Source organism: Pundamilia nyererei, unplaced genomic scaffold, assembly GCF_000239375.1.
Source record: "Pundamilia nyererei isolate P.nyererei 1_Seehausen unplaced genomic scaffold, PunNye1.0 scaffold00064, whole genome shotgun sequence".
In the NCBI taxonomy this organism is placed as follows: Eukaryota; Metazoa; Chordata; class Actinopteri; order Cichliformes; family Cichlidae; genus Pundamilia; species Pundamilia nyererei.
In genome coordinates this window covers 620,236-631,941 of record NW_005187465.1, presented here as the reverse complement: position 1 = coordinate 631,941, position 11,706 = coordinate 620,236, and the positions used below count along the sequence as shown (strand labels likewise).

The 11,706-nt window shown below is 38.3% G+C and overlaps 2 protein-coding genes across 7 annotated transcripts in view; both read right to left on the bottom strand.

Annotated features, from left to right (window-relative positions):
- Window positions 1–4,045, bottom strand: LOC102192032 (uncharacterized). Its single transcript, XM_005735408.1, has 5 exons — window positions 3,767–4,045; window positions 2,738–2,996; window positions 2,261–2,294; window positions 1,113–1,287; window positions 1–1,022 (listed from the first exon to the last, which is right to left on the bottom strand). The coding sequence occupies exons 1-5, from the start codon at window positions 3,879–3,881 to the stop codon at window positions 679–681; spliced, it is 927 nt and encodes a 308-aa protein (XP_005735465.1). The 5' UTR covers window positions 3,882–4,045; the 3' UTR covers window positions 1–678.
- Window positions 4,046–5,468: 1,423 nt separating this feature from the next.
- The window catches only part of LOC102216033 (ryanodine receptor 1-like), a 55,491-nt gene continuing 49,253 nt past the window's right edge, over window positions 5,469–11,706 (bottom strand). For all 6 annotated transcript variants that reach the window (XM_013911462.1, XM_013911463.1, XM_013911464.1 and 3 more), the window contains 11 exons: window positions 9,699–9,829; window positions 9,548–9,590; window positions 9,334–9,467; window positions 9,190–9,250; window positions 8,961–9,107; window positions 8,745–8,879; window positions 8,505–8,661; window positions 8,238–8,302; window positions 8,065–8,165; window positions 6,338–6,389; window positions 5,469–6,240 (listed from right to left, as the gene is read on the bottom strand). In XM_013911462.1, coding sequence (XP_013766916.1) covers window positions 6,145–6,240; window positions 6,338–6,389; window positions 8,065–8,165; window positions 8,238–8,302; window positions 8,505–8,661; window positions 8,745–8,879; window positions 8,961–9,107; window positions 9,190–9,250; window positions 9,334–9,467; window positions 9,548–9,590; window positions 9,699–9,829 — 1,122 coding nt within the window. In that variant the 3' untranslated portion in view covers window positions 5,469–6,144. The remainder of the gene's footprint in view (window positions 6,241–6,337; window positions 6,390–8,064; window positions 8,166–8,237; window positions 8,303–8,504; window positions 8,662–8,744; window positions 8,880–8,960; window positions 9,108–9,189; window positions 9,251–9,333; window positions 9,468–9,547; window positions 9,591–9,698; window positions 9,830–11,706) is intronic.

The window sequence follows — 11,706 nt, the reverse complement described above, 5'->3', positions numbered from 1 at the left end:
ACAAAGCTTTTATTCATTTAAAGGAAATGAACTCAGACAGAATTACTTTGAATGTAACATAAATCCAAGGACAATTAACAGCTGAATGTTCGAAAGGAACACAGTACCTGAAAAAAGATTAAGAGGAGCTCTAGTAGTTTGTCCTTGGTCAATGTATCTATTACAGATGGATTTTAATCCAATCTGGGTTATTACATAATTTTTAAGACTCTTTCAACACTACGCACAAATGGTACTTAAGTGTATCATGCTATCAGTCTTCAATTAGTGCCCATAATATCCAGAGCCTCCATTAAACACAGAGGAACATTTAAACCAAAACAGCAAATAATATTCTTCCACAGGATGGAGTCACATGTGTTATTAAAGTTGCTGTAATTGATGTTTTTTATGATAAATGATAGTGACAAAATAACACAACAATAAAATGATGAACCTCAGTATTATTGCCTAAATGCACATCACATTTGTGTCAGTGTTGAATTCACACTCACAGCCACTACACCCATGAGCAACAATGCTATTATTGCAGGTTTACTGACTGACATTCAGGGTTATTTTATTGATCCCTTAATAAAATATCCTCACATGGTTTTGTCATTTTGACAAAATATGTGGGAACAACTTGTTCAGTACCATTAAATATATCCGTATCCACAGTCTCCAACAAGCAGATTATTAGAAAGTAAATCCACCACAATCAAAAGCGTCAAAATCAGAGTCTGCCACTTCAAAGTCAAAGCTGTTAAAGTGGGCGGAGTCGAGTGCAGGAGTGCCAGTGTGGTACCCTCCTGCTGGTCCCATGCTGGAGAAATCTGTGCAGAGTGGCAGATCCGGGGCTTTGGCTTCCAGATTAGAAGATGAGCATGTGCCTAAATAACCCATGGCAGAGGAAGCAGCAGCCCCTCCCATCAGCAGATAAACTGCCTTCATTGCTTGGGCATTATTGATAGTGCCGTGACGCAAACAGCCTGCTGAATATGCACCTCCTTTATGATACTTAGTACGGGAAGAATTCCTTCCTGTTGAAATGAACAGTTTGAAAAACATGTTTTAATAAACTATCTATGCAATATTTTTTACATGAAAATAGAAGAAACACCAGTGCTCACCTTTCTCCTTCGGGGAAGCGCCAGTCATTGGCCCAGGGGAGGATGACTCTGTGTCGCTGACAGGTGGAGTTGGTGGATCTTTATCCAGGATTTGTTCAGGCACAAGATCTCGGAGAGTAATACGTGGTTGTGGCATCTGATGTCGCTTGCAAGGACTGAGAGGTGATGAGAGACTCTGTGGAAAAGAAAATGGAGATGCTGTTAAAGAAAAATAATGTTCCCAACACAATGTCTGCCAGGAATTCAAAGAAATGAATTAATCGACTGATTAAAACACTAAAAAAAATCTAAGGATTAAAAGATTATCTGAAAGCGCAGAGCACATTCTTTATGTAAATCAATCAATCTAATTTCCAAAGAGTCCATAGTGTAGTGTATAGTCTGTGTGTGTACAGAAAATATGATTTTGCATGCTAATAGTGATTTCTCTGAAAATATATTCACACTTTTTCTTTTTCGCCCCACTGACTCTGGTGATTCACAGCCTTCTTTCTAACACCACTACAAGGTCTACATTCATTGTTTTATGTGAAACATCTCTTTGATACATACATTTAATGAATAGCAATGACATACACCAGGCAGAAACATTTAAACTACATGTCTATTGTGTAGGTCTCCCTTTTAATTTTAAAAGCTTTGACCGTTGTGACATGGACTGCCTGCACAGGTGCCCTAGCAGGCGCTTTCAGTACGTATCTCTAAGCTCTAGTTTTTTCAGCACTTGCAGATACATACTTGACTTCAGGAATCCCGATTTGGGGGATTTTAAGGACAAGTCAGCACATTGAACTCTTTTTCAAGTTTCTCATCATTTTTTTCAGTGTGGCTAAGGAAATCCTGCAGCATCCAGGAGTGTAAATAGTCTGCAAGAAGGTTTGATAGGTGGTATGCACCAAAGTAGATGGGGTCACCATGGCTACTCTGACCAATCTGCCATACAAAGCATGGTGTGATGCCCCATGTTCTTTGACATGGGGCATCACATCATTTTTCTTTCATTAATGTGATCAAGTTCATCTATTTTGCTTGATAACAAATTACAATTATTAATAATGATGGTAAACATAGATGGTGAACATAGTAAACATTATTGTAAATAATTATTACACATAATTATAAATAATATAAATATGTTATTAACTTACCTTTTTCACTTTTTTCAGCACGTTCACCCACTGGCTGAAAGTGAAAAAAGCAATTGTTATTACCTTTATGCAAATTCATGTACAACAATGGAATACCTGGAAATTTTGGAATGTGTAGCTAATATGTCTTTCACCTGACATATATGTTTCAAAATAGTCAAAAAGGCATATTCCCCAAACCACTCAAACTTTGTTATATTAAACTTAAATGTGTGCAGCATTAATCTAAAACAAGAAAGAAAGAAAGTGTACTTTATTGGTCCCCGTGGGGAAAATCGCTCTCTGCATTTAACCCATTCACTCAGTGAAGCAGTGGGCAGCCATTGGGCGCCCGGGGAGCAGTGTGTAGGGACGGTACCTTGCTCAGGGGTACCTCAGGGTAGCTGTTCAGGGGAATCGAACCACCACTCTACCTACTGAGCTATCCCTCCCCCCTAAAACAAGGCCCAAGAGTTAGCAGAGAAAGCCCCACAACACCTGCACTCTGCAGAGGTTTCCGCCAGCAGCAGCAGATACTTATTCTGGGGCAGGATCAGAGCAAAGCAGCAATCTCTGCCCCCGCCAGAGGGTAATTTAGGTAGGTCCAAGATCTCCTTGCCTTCCACAATCGCCTCACAACTGTTTTGCAAGAGTACCAGCTGGCTGGGAGGGGATGATGCATCATGGCACACTAGGAGACTGCCTTCAGCAGTTATAAGGAGAAATCTTTTCTTCCACTGTTTGAAAATAAATCCACCTGAACCAGAAATGCAGAGAAAAAGTCAACAGTCATTGTGTAGAAAATGCTTGTTGACAAAATGACAATGTGATAAACAATTCCAATCAGAACCACAAAACCCCCAGAGGATACTGAGAGTGATCAAGATAGCAGAGGGAACATTGTACACGTGGATTAAAGAATGAACACTGTGTCATTCCATCATCCCAGCAGATTAAAGGCAGTCAGATGGTTGGGGGATCAAGCATGAATCAGATCCTGTTGACCACCGTGTGCACATCATATAGTGTAATCACACGCACACTTTGTGTTTACTTGTTCTATATGCAAATGGTAAACAACATATGGGTATTAAAATACCAACTGTCTAAGCATCTTTTTAGCATTTTTTTCAAACTACAGCTTTAGGTCATGTTTCTATCAGCATTTGTCACAGCTTTGGATCTTGAGTGAAACAATGTATATATAGATTCGTCTGTACTTATTTGAAGAAAAACTCATAATATGGTTGCTAATGGATACAAAGATGAGAAAACTGATAGGTTTCTCTTATTAAAATTGTACTCAAGAGCATTGCTAACTTGTCCTATTTATCATCCTTTTTTTAACACCATCTCCATGCCATGAGATAATGATGGAAATTATACATAAATATATAAACAAAATCTGCATTTGCAATAGCATGACAGAAAGTACACAACAAACTGGAAAATTACCGTAAGCCCTACAAAAAGCAAAACATACCAACCGCTAGAAAGATCCACACCTGAAGTAAAGATCCGACTCACCATACATCCTGAGCATCCCCTGATGTATCCCCGAGATGTTCATGTTTACAGTCGATGTGTGACTCCAGCGGGCTGAGAGAGAAATGTTTGCACACAGAATGGCCAAAAAGCACATGAGGCTCAATGTGAGTTTTTAATGCTCAGCTTTAATCCCCAGTCAGCTGGGATGCTCCACAGAGTCAAAGTTCAGCAGCATGGTATGAAAATGGGTTGTGATGAGAGAAAGAGTGCTGTAGTGCGTGCAGAGATACTGTGTAAATCAGGATGATTCGATTGTTTTTGAATGTTTGTTTTTAATACCGGTACCCATTTGCTTTTACATACACCAAATGGATATTACAACTGAAAGTCATTTTAAATCATCAAACCATCACCAGACATCCATTTCTTTTATTAAATACACACCATGAAGAGTAAGCCAACAATATAATTAATCTTCCAGAGGTTTTGTTGCTGTCATGAAAATAAAAATAATAACATTTTGGGGGGTTTTGGGGACAATTTAGTGCATTGTCATCTTAAACTGTGAATATTTATCAACCCGTGTCTAATCAGACAATAGTTTTTTTGCACTTACATTTACTTAAAAAAAGTAAGTCCACATTTAAAAAAATTGTAGGTTTATTGGAACCTACCAGTGTCATGATCCTGGGTCTGCTGACCCAGCGTTTTGTGTTTAGTTATGTAGCCTTCAGGTTTCCTAAGTTCATCGTTTTCATGCCTAGGTGTTTCTAGTTATTTTCCCCTCGTGTTTCCACTATGTTAAGTCTCCCCTGCTTTCATGTATTTTATGTCTGTGGCGTATGTTGTCAGTTCAGGTTGTCATGTTTATATCTCACTGTTTCCTGTCTTATTGTGAAGAGGTCTGGTGTGTCTGTGTTCATCGTGTTCAGTTTTACTCTCCCAGTGTCACGTCGTTATGTTCATGTGTGTCAGCTGGTTCCCCATGTGTTGCCACTTTCCTGATTATCCTCCTGTGTCTATTTAGTCTGTGTGTTCTCAGTCATTCTTTGTCAGGTCGTCTGTTGTATTTCACCCATTGTACTGCTCATCCATGTCTCATCCCCAGGTACCCATGTTAGTTCGCTATGGTTAAGGTTTTTCATGTTTTGTTATTAGTTCACCCAGTTTAGGTTATTGTTTAGTTTTCACCCATGCCCCATTATTTTGTACCCTTGTTTCTTGCCTTATTAAACGGCTTGTTTTGTTATTCACATCCCATTTCGGTCTGCGCTTGAGTCCTTCCCTGCAATATATGGTCTGCCCTAGCCAGACCGTGACAACCAGGGTTTTAAATAGTTTGCATTTCAGCTACTAAAACCAGCTAACTTGCAATGACTTTGCAAAGTCGCCAACAAATAATCTAAATGTTATCCTTTAATCGACTTTTATTATATAATCTAGTAAAATGCATCCATTGAAAAATAGTTAGAGTAAAGGTTAACTGGTGGGATGCACACTTGGGGATTCAGTGACAGCGAATAAATGCATTTATCATTTTAGGCTAAAGAGGATTACTGTCTAATGAATGGTGAAGTGCTTGATAAAAAACTTTAAAAGCTTAAAAATGGTTGAAGTGAACATTAACCTGGTTTTAATTTTTCCGTCTTTTTCATTCTTTTTGAATTGCAGCTTTCGCTTGCTGCATTTTTGTGTGTGTTTAATTGTGTTAAATACAAAAACAAAGGCTACTCGAGCCACTGCTGATCAAACTCGTCTTTATTACACATACTGTTTAATGCCAAGTCCAAGATCAACTAATAGTGATATTACAGGCAAGCTTACCCTAATGTAATGTACTCTAATGTTTTCACTATCCCAGACTTTTAAATTAATTTAGGAAAAAACAGTAAATAAAATTCAACATAAATACTGTAGTATGTGAAGAAATTAAAACTGAAAAAAATCAGCTGTTCTAACTAATAAATATGCTAAAGTTCCAATGATGCCACAACCACCAAAGCATATAATTGAGACTGAATAGTATGTAAGTACAATTAATATGCATGTGTGATATGTGTGGTAGTCTGCTTGAGTTACTGCACATTAACTGGTACGGTAAGCTGCTTTCTTTGAAACAGGTTAACTGTGAGTGACATTAGAAAACTAATGAGAAAAATCCATAAATTCTCTAAATTTGTGTCAGAGGCAATGCTTTACAAATAAGTAGCTAAATGACTAAACTTTACAAAAAGACTGGCATGAATTTCCCTTCTAGGGCAAATTCTTATCCCTTCTTCTTCCTAATTATCCATAGAAATTATTAAAGTTTTTATTAATAGTCATCTTAATAGTTCACAAACAGGATTTTCTTGATTTTTCTAGACAATTCCAGTTTGCTGTGATATGACATTTGTAAAATATTTGAAGGAAATATTTTAAGAGAGTTGATCCTCAAACTGTTTTCTGAAACAGTCTCCAGCTGGGAAGAAGTCCCAACAGCGCTCCTGGTACATCTTCCACACATATGACTCCTGAAAAGACACGATATAAGAACACAAGAGGTAATGTGAGGCCTTGAATGGAGCACACTAACTAAAGAAAAACTGTAATAAAAACCTTCAGACTGACCGGCCCAGTGTGCTCGGTGTCATCTTTGTTGATGAGGTACATTAAAAAGAACCTGAAAAAAAAAGATCCTGTGAATATTTTCTTATTTGTGCATCCATGTACAGATATACTACAGTTAAGCCCATAAATATTTGGACATAGACAACTTTTTTCCTAATTTTGCTTCTGTACAATATCACAATGACTTTTAAATGAAACAACTCAGATGTAGTTGAAATGCAGACTTTCAGCTTTAATTCAGTGGCTTGAACAAAAAGATTGCATAAACATGTGAGAAACCAAAGCATTTTTAGCACAATCCCTTCATTTCAGGGCCTCAAAAGTAATTGGACAAATTAAATAACTGAGAATAAAATGTTGATTTCTAATACTTGGTTGGAAACCCTTTGCTGGCAATGACAGCCTGAAGTCTTGAACTCATAGATATCAACAGATGCTGGGTTTCCTCCTTTTTAATGCTCTGTCAGGCCTTTACTGCAGCAGCTTTCAGTTGCTGTTTGTTTGTGGACCTTTCTGTCCAAAGTTTAGTCTTCAACAAGTGAAATGCATGCTCAACTGGGTTAAGATCAGGCAACGGACTTGGTAATTCAAGTATATTTTACTTCTTTGCTTTAATAAACTGCTTGGTTGCATTGTCTATATGTTTTGGGTCATTGTCCATCTGTATTATGAAACGCTGCCCTTTCCATTTGACTGCATTTAGCTGGATTTACATAAACAGTATGTCTCTGAACACCTCCGAATTCATTCGGCTGCTTCTGTCCTGTCCTGTGTCACATCATCCCAGGGCCACTGGGAGCCATGCATGCATGCATGCCTTAGCCGTGTTTTAGATGATGTGATATGCTTTGGATCATGAGCTGTTCCACAACTTCTCTATACTTTTTTCTTGTCATCATTCTGGTAAAGGTTTCATTTGTCCAAATAATGTTTTTCCAGAGCTGTGCTTCCTTTTTTAGATATTTTTAGCAAAGTCAAATCTAGCCGTCTTAAGGCTTATGAGTGGCTTGCACCTTGCAGTGAACTTTCTTTATTTGCTTTGATGCAGTCTTCTCTTTATGGTAGACTTGGATATTGATACGCCTATGTCCTGGGAAGGAGTGAAAGAGTTTCTTTTTAACATTGAAATGATTCTGCAATAATCCACAACAGTTGTCTTACTTGGACGTCCAGGTTGTTTGCATTGCTGACTTCACCAGTGATTTCTTTCTTTCTTTCTGTCTCAGGAGTACCAAACTGTAGATTTTGTCACTCCTAATATTGTAGTCATTTCTCAGATGGGTTTTTCTGTTTTTGCAGCTGAAGAATGGCTTGTTTCACGTGAATGGAGAGCTCCTTTGACCACATATTGTCTGTTCAAAGCAAAATCTTCCTAATGCAAACACCACACCGCAAATCAACTCCAGCCCTTTTATCTGCTTGATTGATATTGACATAACGAAAGAATTGCCCACCTCTGCCTTTGAGTCAATTGTCCAATTACTTTTTTGACACCCTCCCTTTAAAAAGAGAGTAGCACATGCTAAACAGATGAAACTCCTAAACCCTTCACTCAATTTAAATGTTGATACTCTCAAGTGAAAGCAGATAGTCTACACATTATGTCCACACCCATAATATAACTCAAATATGTTTTAGGAAATAGGTAAAAAAACAAAACTTTTGTCAGTGTCCAAGTATATATGGACCTAACTGTATACAAGGTAAGACAGAAGAGGGGCACTCACATGTAATTGGCCAGGTTGTGTTCATCAAAAGTGTGAGTCTCAAAGCCATGCGGCGTTGTATCAAAGTAGTCACTTCCAATGCCACATATGAAGCATTTCGTCTGCAGAAAAAAACAGTGGTCAATGTGGCATGATAAATGTGTGAAAAATATAAACACTGAACACGACTGTACCTCCATGTCTTCCTTGACTTGCTCTTGTTGGTCTCTGAGTTCTCCAAAGGCGTCAATGATCAGACCTGCAGTACACAATAACACAATCATCACACATGTATATAAAATCTGAACGTGTCCTAAAATCACTTTTCTGTGCCAACAGTAATCCAGATGTTCCTCACACTGTCCCATTGTGTTTCTTTACTTTTAGTTCAAACCAATTATACAATTATAACATTTGATGAGTAATGAAGGATTTGTCTCCCAGGAGAGGATTTTCTATACCCTGAATGATGGCCAGCAGGATAACAATGACGAAGAAAAAGAAAGTAATATCAAAGACCACTCGATAAAGCTCGTATTCATCTCCAGCTGGGTCTTCAATCTCATCTCCAATGCCTCCGCCTGCTCGGACACCCACATACATGTGGAACAGATAACACTGTAAAGTAAAAAAAAAAATGTGGGGAGTGGCAAAGTTGAGAGAGGAAGTACAAAGTTTGTTTATCATCCACAATCACGTACAGTCATCATATCGTCACATTTCATATCTGGTTCGTCTTCATCTTCACTCTTGTTGTAAAACTTGCGGAAGAAATTGAAGGCAACTACGGTGTAAAGATACACCACCACGGCCAGCAAGCCCACTGTCATCATGAGCTAGCAGGGAGAAGAAGAAAGAAGAGTGAGCAAAGTGAAGCTTAAACAACATTAGTGCAAGTGAGTATTTCCTGCTCTTGCCTGTTTGCCATTGTGTGTGACTGAGGACAGGATAGTGCGAAGAGTCTTGACACCCATCGCAATATCCAGCAAGTGACAGGCGAAGAAGAAGTTGTTGTAATGCCCAAGCAAAGACATCACCAAGTACCAACAGAGATAAAGAAAAGTCTACAAAGAGATGTGTAAGTATAATTTAGTACAATGTAGTGCAGAAATAGTATAGTATGATATAGTATATAGGTTTGCTTACACCATCTGTGAACACCACACCAAATTTCCAGATCTGGTACTTGATGTCAATAGAAGTCACCCTAAAAGAGACAACATTCTCTTTAATGTGCTTGTTTTAGTTTTCAGAAATCATGCCAAATGTGCATCTGACTGTATACGGTACCATGCAAACACAGAGTTATCTGGTTCTTCCTGTTTCTTCTCATGTTGTTGACTCACATCCAGGGAAGCTAAATCAACCCCCAGGAGCTCAGCAATTCTTTCTCTTCCATAAATGTCTCCGTATTTATCCAGAACCTGGACATGGACATGCCATTACATGTGAACATGCTGTACTGAGCTCAAAGTTAAGACCACTTGAGTCAATCTTAGCTCACCTTTCGCTTGACAAATTTATCCCAGTAGTTGTTTGGGAAAGAGCTGCAGGAAAATAGGATCATTTGTCAATTACATAAAGAAAAAAGCTTTTCAGAATTTTCTTGTGAGCCTGCTTCTCACTATTAAAAGCTGTTTTCTGTATCTACGTACGGTGTATTCAGGACTAATCTGTCCCACTGGCCCTTGATGTCATCATCCTCAGGTTGCTCAGTGATGTAGAGGCCATCAAATTCCAGCTTTCTCGCAAGTTCTTTCTCTCTTTTAAAAATAACCAGGGGAATCTGGCAGAAACAATAGCAAGTGCTGTTTTACTGAGGTATGCGGATGATTCAATACAATTTATCAAAATCTGTCAATATTTATGAAGAAATAGAGATGGGAATTGATAAAAATTTAGCAATTCCATTCCATTTTTTTTCCATTATCGACTTTCTGATTCTCATTCGATTCTCTCTGACTTTGCTTTGAGAGTCACCACAATTGCTAAGCAGTATAATTAATTACTCCCAAGTTAAAATTATTTATTATACTACTCTTTATATTACTTTGTTTTCTCTGACCTGAAATGTGCTGGATCATAATTACTACTTAACAGCAGACCTAACAACATGCAGCCCCATACACCAACACAAATCCCAATCCTAATGAGGACTGTGAGATTATTCTGTTATCATATGTTATCTTATATCTGTAGTTAAAGTAGTTGAATTATGTTAACTGCTGTAGGTCATATAATATCCTTTAGTCTAGATTGGGTGCTGTGTATGTAGCTTAGTTTCCATTATATTTTTGGGTTAAAAGAATGTGACCTTTTTTGGATTTGTTAGACGGGTGCGCATTACCCTGTACCCTTGATCTGCTGTGAATGTGTTACACTGTTTCTTGACATTTCATACTGCTGAATCATGAAGAGAATGTTGTGTGCAGAGGACCTTGTGCCGATAATAGAAGAGACAGACCACATTCCATACCCCCACCTTTACAGAGAGCAGAAAGACAGGGAGCCGAGGTCATTACTTAGGTGCCGTAACAGAGAAAGAATGTGAATGTTTAGGCTTTTACAACTAGGTGGGGGCCACTAAAGGCTATAAGAGCTTGAGTAACCCTCCACCAGTTTGAGACATGCTGTGACCCTTTGCAAGCATCTCTCCCGTCCGGACGTTCTTATGCTCTTAAGTGTTGAATTGTATGGAAATAAATTATTGTTGATTGAGCATTTATACACCGAGTATTGTCCTTCCTTCAGCCCAAAGATTAAAAGAATTGGGAGATTTTAACAGGACACATACATGATCTCATTATTTAGGTATGAACACAAAGCTGACAGCACAAAGCAACATTGAAAACCAGCATTAAGAGACTTTAAAGCCATCGCCACAGTATTTCTGCTGTAAGAACATGAACAGGTAGTAATGGAGGCATCAGCCTGACTACTCATCTGTTTGTTACCTGTTGAAGTTCAGGGTCTAGTTACTGGGCTGGGGTCAGCAAACACAGCTTTATCATCACTCTGGGTTCTTGGCTAGCTTAGCATTAGTGTTGATTATTATGGACCTTAGACCATGAGGTCCAGTATTTCAAATTCTTATATGTAATTTTGCATATTATAATGTTTAATTAAATACTATTCAAACTACTGCCTCCTCCTAGACTAGCTAAGTAAATGCAACAACAACCATGGAGAAGACTACTGACAGTTCTGCAGATAACAAACATCAACACCCTCCACAGGAAAGCTAAGCTGCATAAGGTCAGTGCTGAGAAGGCTGATATTTTGCAGTGCACTGTATCAAAGCCTATTATTGATAATGTGCTAGGAAGAAATGCACAAGCAACTGCAATCACTGAAGCCTTGAGAGAGCTCTAAATAAAAGTCCACTCAAAAACTTGGGAGAACTTCATAATGAACTGAGGCTGCTGTCAATGCATCGAGAGCAACCACACACAGATGGCTTGGTAATGAGCTATAACTGTCGCCTTCCTAATATCAAGCCACTCATGAACTAGAGACATCGTCAGAAATGTTTACAGTTTTTTCTGATTGCTTAAGCACATTTTTGTAACTATTGGCTAATTTTGCAAAACTCTTCACACAAATAAGAAAACCTGTCACCCAATAATCAAAACATTGTAGTTCTCTTGCAAAAGCAAACACAGC